This window comes from Dipodomys ordii, unplaced genomic scaffold (assembly GCF_000151885.1).
Source record: "Dipodomys ordii isolate 6190 unplaced genomic scaffold, Dord_2.0 Scaffold11, whole genome shotgun sequence".
NCBI lineage: Eukaryota > Metazoa > Chordata > Mammalia > Rodentia > Heteromyidae > Dipodomys > Dipodomys ordii.
Window position 1 is genome coordinate 14,570,609 of NW_012267227.1, and position 13,194 is coordinate 14,583,802.

The 13,194-nt window shown below is 38.7% G+C and overlaps 1 protein-coding gene across 1 annotated transcript in view; it reads left to right on the forward strand.

The window, feature by feature from the left end:
- The window catches only part of Slc30a4 (solute carrier family 30 (zinc transporter), member 4), an 18,113-nt gene extending 4,925 nt beyond the window's left edge, over positions 1-13,188 (forward strand). The window contains exons 2-7 of the mRNA XM_013009967.1: positions 3,985-4,131; positions 6,024-6,177; positions 8,013-8,211; positions 8,876-8,981; positions 10,207-10,341; positions 10,915-13,188. Coding sequence (XP_012865421.1) covers positions 3,985-4,131; positions 6,024-6,177; positions 8,013-8,211; positions 8,876-8,981; positions 10,207-10,341; positions 10,915-11,069 — 896 coding nt within the window. The 3' untranslated portion in view covers positions 11,070-13,188. The remainder of the gene's footprint in view (positions 1-3,984; positions 4,132-6,023; positions 6,178-8,012; positions 8,212-8,875; positions 8,982-10,206; positions 10,342-10,914) is intronic.
- The last annotated feature ends 6 nt before the right edge of the window (positions 13,189-13,194 follow it).

Sequence of the window (13,194 nt, forward strand, 5' to 3'; positions counted from 1 at the left end):
GGATCACGGTTCAAAGCCAGCCCAGGCAGGAAAGTCCATGAGACTCTTATCTCCAACAACCACCAGAAAACCAGAAGTGGCACTGTGGCTCAAGTGATAAAGGGCTAGTCTTGAGCTGAAGAGCTGAGGGACAGCGCCCCGGCACAGAGTTCAAGCCCCACAATCAACCAACAACAACAAAAAACAAGTCACTCTGAAACTGGTGCCAGTGGCTCACACCTATCATCTTAGCTACTCAGGAGATGAGACCTGAGGATCGGCATTCAAAGCCAGCCCAGACTGAAAAGTCCCTGGACTCTTTTATCTCCAATTAAACATCCCCTCCACCCCCCCACCTCAAAAAAAAATGGAAGTGAAACTGAAGCTGTGGCTGTAGTGGATGAGCACTAGCTTTGAGCACAAGAAGTTCAGGGGCAGTGCCCAGGCCCTGGGTTCAAGCTCCAGGATGTGTACACACGTACACACACACACACACAATCACTTTGACTATTATGTGGACAAAGGATTAAAATGTACAATTATGGGTGGAGATAAACAGTTGCAGAAGTCAGGCAAGAAGAAGTTATCATTTTTACTAGAATGGATGTAGAAAACTACTGACTGAGAAACAGTCCAGAAGAAATATTGAAAACATGAACTGCTAATGTGGATGTCGAAGTTGAGGAGATAGCAGTGGCAGGAGTAATTCTGAAGTTTCTCACCTATGAAGCTGACTGCTTGAAACCTCGTTTATGAAGTAGGCCCCTCCCAAGAAAGGGCTCAAGCCTTGTTCTAGATAGCTTAATTTGCACATGAAATAGTCAAGTGGTTGTTAAATAAGGTCTGTGGTTCAGAAGACAGGTTAAAGGAGAGAAAGAGTATGTAGTATCACAGGAATGTAGAAAATTATCTACAGAGCTTAAATCCTGTGGAACACTCCGCAGGTGTCCTAAAATCCAAGAAAATAGAGTAGTACTCCCCCCCCTTACTCTCATTTTCACTTTCATGGTTTTTACTTTCCATAAGTTTAGTTAACCACAGTCAGCCACAGCCTGAAAATATGAAATGGAAAATCCCAGAAATAAACATTCCATAAGTTTTAAATTGTTCACTCTTCCAAGTGTTGTGATGGAATCTCACTCCAGGTCCATCCTGCCCAGAATGTGAATCATCCCTTTAACATGTCAGCACATAACTTTTATGATGTTATATTGTTCTATTTTATTATTAGTTCTTGTTAGTATCTTATTGTACCTAACTTAAAAGATGAAGTTTTTCATACGTTTGTATATGTACAAAAAACATAGTATGTATTGCATTTGGTACTCTTCAAGATTTCAAGCATCTACTGCAGGGGGGGGGGGTTGTCTTGGAATGTATCTCTGTAGGATAAAGGAGACAACTGCATTTAAAAATGGAAATAAGGAAGTGGTACTGTGGCTCCAGTGGTAGAGCACTAGCCTTGAGTTGAAGAGCTGAGGGACAACGCTCAAGCCTAGAGTTCAAGCCCCATGACCAACAAAAAAAAAAGAGAAAAAAGAAAAAAAATGTAAATAAGTAGATTAGGTAGATTACAACTATTAGCGGATTTTCCTGCCTGGGCTGGCTTTGAACCTCAGATCACCATCCTGAGTAGCAAGTATTATAGGTGTGAGCCACTGGGTACCTGGCTAGCACTTGCAGTTTTGTTTTTTTTTTTCTGTCTTTCTTTCTTTTTTTTGATCGGTTGTGGGCCTGAACTCTAGGCCTGGATGCTATCTCTTAGCTCTTCAGCTCATGGCCAGCACTCTACCACCTGAGCCACAGTGCCACTTCCAGCTTTTTCTGCTTATGTGGTGCTGAGGAATCAAACCCAGGGCCTCATACATGCAAGGCAAGCACCCTACCACTGAGCCACCTTCCAAGACCTACCACTTGGATTTCTAATGGAGGAATACTAATACTGCCCATTCAGGTACCACATTGGAGAGCAACTAGACTAGCAAATCCTAGAGAAGGAGGTGTACAAAGGACTTCTGGAAATGTGCGTGAAGAAAGTTAAGTAGAAAGAAGTAGAGTTTGTTTTTCTTTTGCTGGCCCAGGGGCTTGAACTCTGGGCCTGGGTGCTGTCCCTGAGCTTCTTTTTTGCTCAACGCTAGCACTGTACCACTTGAGCCCCACAGCACTACTCCTGGACTTTTCTGAGTAGTTTATTGGAGATAACAGTGTCACAGACTTTTTTTTAGCCTGGGCTGGCTTTGAACCAAGATTCTCAGATCTCAGCCTCCTGAGTAGCTAGGATTACAGGCATGAGCTACCGGAGCTCAGCCAAAAGTGGAGCTTTGAATGATAAAAATAGAAAAGAACTTAAAAGAAAGCTCCAGAGAAAAGTTAGAAAATGAAATAACATGCTTTTTCAGAGTAGAATCGAAGGATGGATGATAACAGTAGAGAAAGATAAGGGAAGATTTATCCATGAAGGGAGATAATTGAAGATTACCAGTGGATATCTGAAATCATGGCTCCTACCATACCCTAATACATAGTCTTAGTCCATTTTCTGTTTCTGTAACTGAATACCACAGATTGAGTAATTTATAAAGAACAAGGGTTTGCTGGGGTATGATTCTAAAGACTGAAACTTAAAATCAGGTGGCTCCATCTGGTAGGTCCCTCTTTGCATAGTCCCAAGGCAGTACTATGTGTCACATGGTTATAAATCAACAGTCCCATTGAGTTAGAGTCCTTATGGTCTCATTTAACCTTAATTACCACCAAGAGGAAGATTCAGTTTCCAGCATCTTAATAAGTCACAGTGGGGATTAAATATCAACATGAGTTTTAATGGAGACATTCAAACAATAGCTCTTCAGTATTTACTTTTACACATTATTATCAACATGTTTTCATTCATTCACTGAAGCTTGAACACAGGGCCTCTCCAGCTTGCTAGACAGGAGCTCTGCCACGTAAGCCATTGCCCCCAGCCCTCTTTATTTAGGTTATTTTTCAGGTAAGATCTCTAGTTTCTTGTGGAGATTATGATCCTCCTACGTGGAATGAGAGACATATATCACTATACCCAGCTTTTCTGTTAAGGTAGGGTGTCACTAACTTTATGCCCAGACTGCCTTGAACCACGATCTTCCTGATCTCAGCCTCCTGAATAATTAAGATTTGAGATGTGAACCACTAGAACTGGCCAGAACTTGTTTTCTAAAACCACCTTTTGTTCCTCTAGTTAGAGACATTGCTATCATGTCCAAGTTAATAAGTTATTTTTTGCCTATTTTGTCGAACTAATCATACACATTTTGTGAATTGTGTCAGTTTTGTTTAGTTTTCAGACTCTCCTGAAAAAGTGAACACATAGCTTTTCCTCAGCGTTTGCAGTTTAGATGTCATGGCTATTGATTCACTGTCTTATAGAATTACTGGGCTGAGCAAAAGCTGCAGTACTAACACATTTCTCTCTACATGTATGCTACCAAATTAGCAAGCTTTTGAAGAGTCATTGACTCCTTGGAGAATCTGTTAAAAGAAATGGATTTTCTTACCAGAAATTTGTGCAGTGGACCCTCTATATCCATAGTTCCATGTCATGGATTCTACTGTGGTTCAAAAAAACAAAAACAAGGCATTAGTGCTGAATATGTCCAGACTTGCTCTCTTGTCATTATGCCCTAAATAATGGTATATAAGAGCAATTTAACATTAATATTGTAGATGTTATTAGTCATCTAGGGATGACTTAAAGTATACAGAAGGAGGTATATCAGCGTTTGTAAATTCACTGTTTTATATAAAGATACTTTCTGATTAGAGGAGCTCTGGAACCAGACCCCACAGATACTGAAGGATGACTAGACACTTACATAAAATATCAGAATACTTCGATGTAATTTAACAGGATAAACATTTAGTTCACAGATTTCTGTTTTTGTAGGATAGTATATATTTCAGGTTTGTTCACTTATATATTGTTTAAATTAACTTGTTCTTTGTCCTTTTCTCCCTTACTCTAAGGTGGATACATAGCAAATAGCCTAGCAATTATGACCGATGCCCTTCATATGTTGACCGATCTGAGTGCCATCATACTCACGCTGCTTGCTTTGTGGTTGTCCTCGAAGTCACCAACCAGAAGATTCACTTTTGGATTTCATCGCTTAGGTAGTTATTTGTTTTGATTTAAATTGTCTTATACTAAAACCACAATGAGCTATAATCTTGATTAGCTGCAGTCTTTACAGTTTTAACTTGTTTGAACAAAAACAGTACAATTACAGAGTTATTCCAGCCAGCGAGTTTTAGCTCATCAATGAGCACTAGCTTCTTCCTTTTTACCTCAACAATTCCAACCAAAGCTCCTGAAGTCTGGATTTTAAGTATCATGATAGGTATAATATGTACAAGATACAGGTGTGACTGACCTTTATTGCAGCTTTTGTATGAACATCTTCCTTTGGTACATTCACATTTTTATTAGCCTATTTTGAACAGAGTAATAATTAAGAAGGGTTAAATAGCCAGGCACCAGTGGCTCATGCCTGTAATCCTAACTACTTAGGAGGCTGAGCACTAGGATCAAGCTTCACAAGCTTCAAAGCCAGCCCAGACAGGAAAATCTCAAAATTCTGTTTTGTTTTGTTTTGTTTTTTGGTCCAAGCCCCAGGACTCAAGGCTCAAGGCCTGGGCACTTTTTTGTTTAAGGCTAGCACTCTACCACTTGAGCCACAGTCCATCTTCTGGCTATTTTTTTCTGGTGCTTTCTCAGAGATAAGAGTCTCATGAACTTTCCTGCCCAGGCTGGCAGTGATCTTTACTAACTTGGTATTATCCAACTTTAACGATTAAAATGTTCACTAGCTTAGTAGGCATAAAAAGAAAATCTTCTTACTGAATTTCTTTTGTTATGATTAATTTTTGAGAATTGGGCCATTACAGTAAATTACTATTTTTGTCCTTTGCCCATTTTTCTTGTAAGGTGTTTGCTTCCCTATTGATTTTTCTTTTTTTATTAGCATACATTACTTGTACAGAGGGGTTCTTTGTGATATTTTCACACATGTAAACAATGTATCAGGTCATTACTCCCTCCACTCATCTCTTCCATCTCACTCCCCCTCTTAAAACAGTTTCAACAGGTTTCACCATTCTGTTTTCATACATGCAGATAAATTACATGGACCATGTTCATCCTCATACTCTTTGTTAGCCCTTCTTGTTGATTCCCCTCCCCCATTCCTGTCTGCGATTCATTTATTTTTAAGTATATTTTTTTGAAATTAGCACTGTAAAAAAATTGGGCTGGGAAGGTGGTTTAGTAGGAGAGTCCTTGCCTAGCATGCATGAAGCTCTGGGTTCGAGTCCTCGGTACCACATACACAGAAAAGGTGAGAAGTGGCACTGTGGCTCAAGTGGTAGAGTGCTAGCCATGAGCAAAAGAAGCTCAGTACCCAGCCCTGAATTCCAGCCCCAGGACTGGCAAAAAAAAAAAAAGTCTACTTTGTATCTTTTAGCCAGGTGCCAGTGGCATAATCCTAGCTACTCAGGAGGCTGAGATCTGAGGATCAGCGTTTGAAGGCAGCCCAGGAAGGAAAGTCCATGAGACTCTTATCTCCATTAAACTACTTAGAAAAAGCTGGAAGTGATTCTGTAGGTTTAAGTGATAGAGTGCTTATCCTTGAACACAGAGAGGTTCAGGGACAGAGCCCAGGCCCTGAGTTCAAGCCCCAGGACCTGCAAAAAGAAAAAGAAAAGAAAAGAAATTAGTCTGTACTTATATATGTTACAAGTATTTCTCTCCGTTTGTCATTGCTTACCTATAGGGGTCTGCAAATGTACATAATTAAAGTATGAGTGGAGAGAGGGGGATGGGATAAATGAGTGCAGAACCCAGATCATTCAAGCAGCTGGATGTTTTCTTAAATGAGAAAAAAGAAACATATTAAAAATGGTATATTGCTTTTACCTACTTAGAAAAAATGAAAATAAAAAACTATAGTAGTTGGTATGAAGTTTAAAAGCTGTGTTGAAAATGTATGTTTTATGTTTCCTTCCAGAGGTTTTGTCGGCCATGATTAGTGTGCTGTTGGTCTATGTTCTTATGGGATTCCTTTTATACGAAGCTGTGCAAAGAACTATCCATATGAACTATGAAATAAACGGAGATATCATGCTTATCACTGCAGCTGTTGGAGTCGCAGTTAATATAATGTAAGCTTGGGTTTTTTCACATAATATTTTCAGGTATTATAAACTTTGAGACTGTTATACATACATTCATTCAAACTGTGAAATATTGTCATGGTTTAATTTTTTTTTTTTTTGGTTGTTCATGGGGCTTGATCTCTAGGCCTGGGCGCTGTCCCTGAGCTCTTCAGCTCAAGGAAAGCACTCTACCACTTGGGCCACAGCTCCACTTCCAGTTTTCTGGTGGTTAATTGGAGATAAGAGTCTCACAAACTTTCCTGCCTGGACTGGCTTTGAACCATGATCCTCAAATCTCAGCCCCCTGAGTAGCTAGGATTACAGGAGTGAGCTACTGGTGCCCAGTCTTGGTTTAAAATTTATATATAGTCCATTAGTTGTTTTTTTTTTTTTTTTTGGTCTGGTCGTGGGGCCTGAGCTCGGGCCTGGGAGCTGTCCCTCAGCTCTTCAGTTCAAGGCTAGCGCTCTACCACGTGAGCCACAGTGCCACTTCCGGCTTTTTTCTTCTTGTTTATGTGGTGCTGAGGAATCGAACCCAGGGCCTCATGCATGCAAGGCAAGAGCGCTACCACTGAGCCACCTTCCCAGCCCCCATTAGTTGTTTTTATAAATGTTAGTTGTTCTTACAAATGTTAATAAAAATCAAGACATTATAATCCCTTCTTAGTTTGTTGAGTTATACTGGAGTTTGACCAACAATCAAAATTTAAGCAGAATAATGTCTTCTGTTATTTAACATTTTATTTATTTACTTATTTCATTTTGTATTAGCTAGACCTTTTAAACTTATTTTCCTGAAAGTACTCAATTTTTAGGTGATATGTTTAAATTGAGTCAGCAAACTTTTTTTTTTTAAGAAAGGAACTGTGGGTAGAGTTTGATGGGTAACATCTTGCCAGCATGCACAAAGTCTGGAGTCCAGTCTCTAGAACCAACAAAAAGAAAAAATACTACATAGTAAATATTGTAGTCTTTGATTTATAGTTTCTTTTGAAACTATTGATTCCCTGCTGTCACAAAACAAAAGCAGACATATTCACTGGGCAAACAAATGACCATGGTTGTATTCCAGTAAAACTTTATCTACAAAAACAATAAGCCAAATATGATTTCCTAGCCCTGGTTTAACCAGTCACTACCTAGTGGCTTCTATCAAGCTTCTAATTTAATCAAAAGCCCCTGCAACAGCCATTTGTTGTTGTTTTCGTGCCTGTACTGAGGCTTGAACTTACAACCTCATAACCTTGCTTAGCATTTTTGCTCAAGCCTGAGCTCTATTGCTTGAGGCATACCTCCACTTTTGGCTTTTTGCAGATTAACTGGAGGTAAGAATATCTCAGATTTGACTGACCCAGGCTGGCTTCAAACTAAGATCCTCAGATATCAGCCTCCCCAGTCATTCAGATTTTAGGTGTGAGCCACTGTCACCTGCACAGCAGCCTTTCCTAAGTAAAACCTGTGTGCCCTGCCCCCGCCTCCGCCATCTTAACCTCTAGTGCTTTTTGTTCACTTTATCCAGGCCACAGTGGCTGTTGTGGTTTTTATTTTTCCAAGTACATGGAGAAACTTTTTCATTTTTGGGCCTTTGTCTGCTCTCTGCCCTGAGCACTTTGGCACTATTTATTCCTGACTTTCTTCGGGTCTCTGTTCGGGATGGGGATATGTCTGTATTGACTCACTGCTTTGACCCCAGCACTTAGAACAGTACCTGATACATAATAATACTCAAAGATTTATTAAATGAATGAGGTCTGTGCTGCCTCATTCATTTCTGAATAGTGGCTAATATTTTAACCAACTATTTTAGGGAAAATAATAATGTTTTCTTTTATTTTTGACAGAATGGGGTTTCTGTTGAACCAATCTGGTCACCATCACTCCCATTCCCATTCCCTGCCTTCAAATTCTCCTACCACAGGTTCTGGTGGACACAGCCATGGGCAGGATAGCTTGGCGGTGAGAGCTGCGTTTGTCCATGCCCTGGGGGATTTGGTACAGAGTGTTGGTGTGCTAATAGCTGCCTACATCATACGATTCAAGGTAACATGATAGCTAATTTTCCTACTTCGAAGTCACTTAATTTTAGCATTAAAACTAAAGCTGCTTTTCTTTCATCAGTATGCTAGATATGAGTGCCAGTTCTGTTCATTGGTGTAAGCTTAATTAGCCCTGCCATGTATTGCACCAATGCCATTTAATGCATTGGTATAAACTTAATTGACCAAGAGTGCAGTTCTTTTCTTAGCAATAAATACAATGGTATCACCTCATCAGGTACCTTATCTACAGTTGGCTTTGATGGCATCTTCTCACTGTAAGCCTTGTCACTGAACTGCTTGGTGGTGAAACATGCTCTAGATTAGAATCTAGATCCAGTCTTAGCCTGCATGCCCCTCAAATTTGAGTTCCCTCTTCTTTACTCCTTATACCTTTGATATTTTATGATTCTGGGTAAAAGACTTAGAAAAGGTACAAAGGAGAATAACATAACAAGCAATTAAATTTCCAGAAATCGGTCCCCTGAAGAAAGTCATTTTAAACATTAAGAAAGAGTAGAGATGTTCCTTAATTGCAGTGTTAAGTTTTGAAGGTAATCTCTAATCTACTAAAGAGATCCAGAGGACAGGGGGTATATGCCTGGCTTTGCTTTAGAGCCTGCTTGTTGTTGACATGTAATTGTATACTCTCATCTGTTACTTTTTAGCCAGAATACAAGATTGCTGATCCCATCTGTACATACATATTTTCATTACTTGTGGCTTTTACAACATTTCGCATCATCTGGGACACAGTAGTTATAATATTGGAAGGTAAGCTCTCACTAATATCTCCTTTGTGTGTTCATTGGAGATTGAGAGTCAGAGGGACACTGGGTAGGAGCTCTCTTTTATATTTTGCTTGTATTTATTAGGCTGTGTAACACTACCTTATGTGTACTGAGCATTTGAGTATTCATGCATTCTCTCATACATTATCTCTTTGGCCCTTATTATAAGTAAAATAGGCAGAGAGTGGATAAATTATTCCTTTTTTTTCTTTTTTTTTTCTTTTTTTGCCAGTCCTGGGGCTTGAACTCAGGGTCTGGACTCTGTCCTGAGCCTCTCTGTGCTCAAAGCTAGTACTATGCCACTTGAGCCATGGCACCACCTCTGGCTTTTTCTGTTTATGTGGTACTGAGGACTCAAACCCAGGGCTTCTTGCATGTTACAAGGCAAGAACTCTACCACTAAACCACATTCCCAGCCCAGATTATTCCTATTTATAAACAAGATTAGCTGGGTGCCACTGGCTCATGCCCAGCTACTCAGAACAGTGAGATCTGAGGACTGATGTTCATAACCAACCCCGGGCTTTGAAACTCTTATCTCCAATAAACTACTCAGATAAAGTGGGAAATGGCACTGTGGTTCAAGTGGTAGAAAGCTAGCCTTGTGCACAGAGAGGCTCAGGACAGTGCCCAGGCTGAGTCCAGGCTCCAGAAAAGGCAAAAGAAACACCAAAAAAAAAAAACAAAATATAAACAAGATTATGCTTCAGAGGGATAACATAACTTAGTAAAGTCACACTGTTAATACACTGGAGCCAGAACAAGAATGCAATTTTTGATTCTTAATATGATTATGTCTTTTGGCTTATATAATTCCTTAATCCTACTTAATGTGTGACTTTGTTGTACTGATGACAGCTTTTCTTACTGATAGCATGTCTAAGCATGAAAATAAAAGTTAGACTGTAAACTTATCATTATTGGATTCTTTTTTCTCCTTAGTCTGTTCTAGCTTATCTGTTAAACTATTCTGATTTGATTGGCGTTCTCTTCTAGTGGGTATAGCATTTTTAAAGTATCTATTAACGCCATATATTTCCTGTATTTTTATAAACACATGCATATAGTTTGTTAAAAATCTAATATAGTTTAAAATACTGTTTAAACTGAATTTAGCAAAGCCATTTATTTTCTTTGAATATAATTTAAAACTTTTTCTTTACAAGGTAAGGAATTTACTTACAAATTGTAATATTCTGAACTAATAGGTGTACCAAGCCATTTGAATGTAGATTATATCAAAGAAGCCTTGATGAAAATAGAAGATGTATATTCTGTGGAAGATCTGAATATCTGGTCTCTCACTTCAGGAAAATCTACTGCCATAGTTCACATGCAGCTAAGTAAGTTGCTAAAAGCAAATGAGGGCCTGCCTGGGGTTTGTGGACTTCTATCTTTGGAATTAAGCATGTGAGCTTATAAGTAAGTAGGAAGACTTTCCTGCTGACAAGATGTAGGGAGAGGAAAAACTTCTCAAAAGGTAAGATGCAGGTCACTGTTACTAGCAAAGTAAAGTTGTTTTTATCTCTTTGGGAGTCAGATTGATACTTACCTTGAGATTAAAGACTTAAAGAATATTTACTGTGCTCTTCTATATAAGCAAAGCTAGGGCTCTTATGTTTATTTCTTTAAGTTGTTTCACAGAGTGATCCTTTTTATTTTTTTAAAATAATACAGATAAATGTTTTTTTTAATGTACGTAATAGCTTTTCATTGTTGCCACTATTCTTTCGCCAGGTGGACCGTAGAGCTTTTTAATAACGCACGCCCACTTCCCTAGCAGGCATATCAGAATAGATACAAGTAGACTATGACAGTGTGCTCAACAGTGTCAAAAGGTTGTTTCTTCCCTGGGTCTTACTCACCAGTGCATAACTGAACAATAAATAGTAATAACATTTTTTTTGACATTGCAGTTCCTGGAAGTTCATCTAAATGGGAAGAAGTACAGTCCAAAGCAAAGCATTTATTATTGAACACATTTGGCATGTATAAATGTACTATCCAGCTTCAGAGTTACAGGCAAGAAGTGAACAGAACTTGTGCAAATTGTCAGAATTTCAGTCCCTGATTTGTACGTGTTTTGGGGCCTACTGCCTTATTTATCCACAGTCATTGACTTGAGAGCAATAAAAGCAAACCCAAGTGAGAAAATGGAATCACTGACAGCTGTGTCCATAGCGAGCACCAGTCTCAAAACAGTCACTCCAGCCTGCCTATGTGAGACTCTGTTCAATGTAAAATGAGCCGTTACCATGATTGTTGGATGAAGAAGTTTTCAAAATACTGTTTACAGAATGAGATGTTACTCTACAGATACCTCATGGAAGACAATCCAGTCCCGTACTTCATCAATCTGACAGAATATGTGTCTTCAGGAAGCATCAGAATTCAGTATTTGCATTTAAACACACTTTTTAAAGGCCATTTTATACCAAGCCAGTGCTAGCAAACTCAGTTGTATTTTTTAAATTATGTAATCTTGACATTCAGCTTCTAGAATTGCTGCCTCTTTTTACCAAAATTATTTCTCAACAGATTTCAGAAAGTACTGGTAATTATTCAGAGAAGGGAATAAGCGTGTATTCCTAGGTGTCTCAGAACTGTTCATTTCACAAATAAGTTTTAATGTTATAGTTATACTTAACATTTTTTCCAGATATTGCTGAGTCTTGAATCTCAAAGTTAATGTTTTTATTATTTGTAATCTTGTCACAACAAAATCTTCACAAATTATGGTCATTGTCATTAAGTTATTTAGAAAATATTTTAATATAATTCTGAATGACAGAAATTAGGCTTAACCTCAAATTACCATATGATTATTTAAAACAATAAAGAAGAGAAGATGGGATTGGAGTCTCAAATTTATATCTTCCTAAAATCACTTTTATTGTGAACTTTTCTTAAAATCAGTAAGAGACTGCAAAATGTAAGTTATTATCATCTATCCCTTTAAGAACTGCCAACATTTTGTATAGTTTGCTTGGTACTATATGAGCCTATATGAAAGTAACTTTAGAGGGCTACATTTGAGTTTGTAATGCTGCATGCAGATTGACCACTTCAGAGAGAATGTCTGGTTTATGATAGAGGATAGAAACCTCAAGATACAAATTTGAAGTTTTTCTCAGAGGGGTTGGAGGAGATATTAGTTTGAGAAAACAAATGGAAACGGTTTTTGAGTGAGTGAGTGAGTGAGTGTGTGTGTGTGGAGAGAGGGTGGGGGAGAGGCAGAAAGGGCACGAGAGCACACTGGGATGGGGATTGATGTCAAATCTGTGTTGTAGAGACAGCATATTTCCAGACTGAAGACAACCTGATTGGAAACTGTTTGGGTTAAGAGGTAGCGGTGAATATTCATGTTTCATTTAGCAACCATTGTTTTTGAGTTAACTTTGTGCACACTAGAACTCCCTCTTCAATATGCACTCTTCATATGATTCTTGGCTCCTCAAAGCATCAGTGTAGAGTAACAATGTACCAGACAAGTTGTGAATTAAACTTCTAGGTAGGCCTGCCAGATAACTTACAAATGAGGAATGGGAAACAGAATCCATCTTCTTAGCACATACTTTATAAGTAACCCAAAATAAGGTAACCTGAATTTGCCTAAAAGGTTGCTGGGAAAAGATGGTATCAGTAGCAGAGTTGATGGTATCTAGGAAACTCAGTACAAGATTCAAGAACTGATAGATTCTTTGGCCTCTTGTACTTCTCCCACAGAGAAGGATATTAACCTAGCATCTACAGCCAAGGACTGCATAGCTTCTGACAGCTTTGCTCTGTCCTTCCTGTGATGAGCTGCAAGCACATGGTGGTTACACCGCTCAGCTGAGCCCTGGAAGCTTGTCTCTTACCCTGTGAACACGGGCTGAGTTGGACAAACACAGCATTACTAATTTTGCACTTGGAAAAACACATCACAGCATTTCTTCAATACAGTGTTTTCTAAGTAATATTTGTATCCATTAATCTGAGTTATTTCATACTTTAATGTTTCACAGCACTGCCTGGTTACAGATACTTTTTGTTGATCTTGCTTCCTTTACAAATGTAATGGGAATGCGGTTCAATAGGATAAATTTCTGAGAGATTGATGTGCAGTACTGGAAGCTATTGTAATACCTACATTTCCTTTAGCTATGCTTCATGTACTGTGAGACTGTACTTTTACAACTATAGTCTCCATCAGT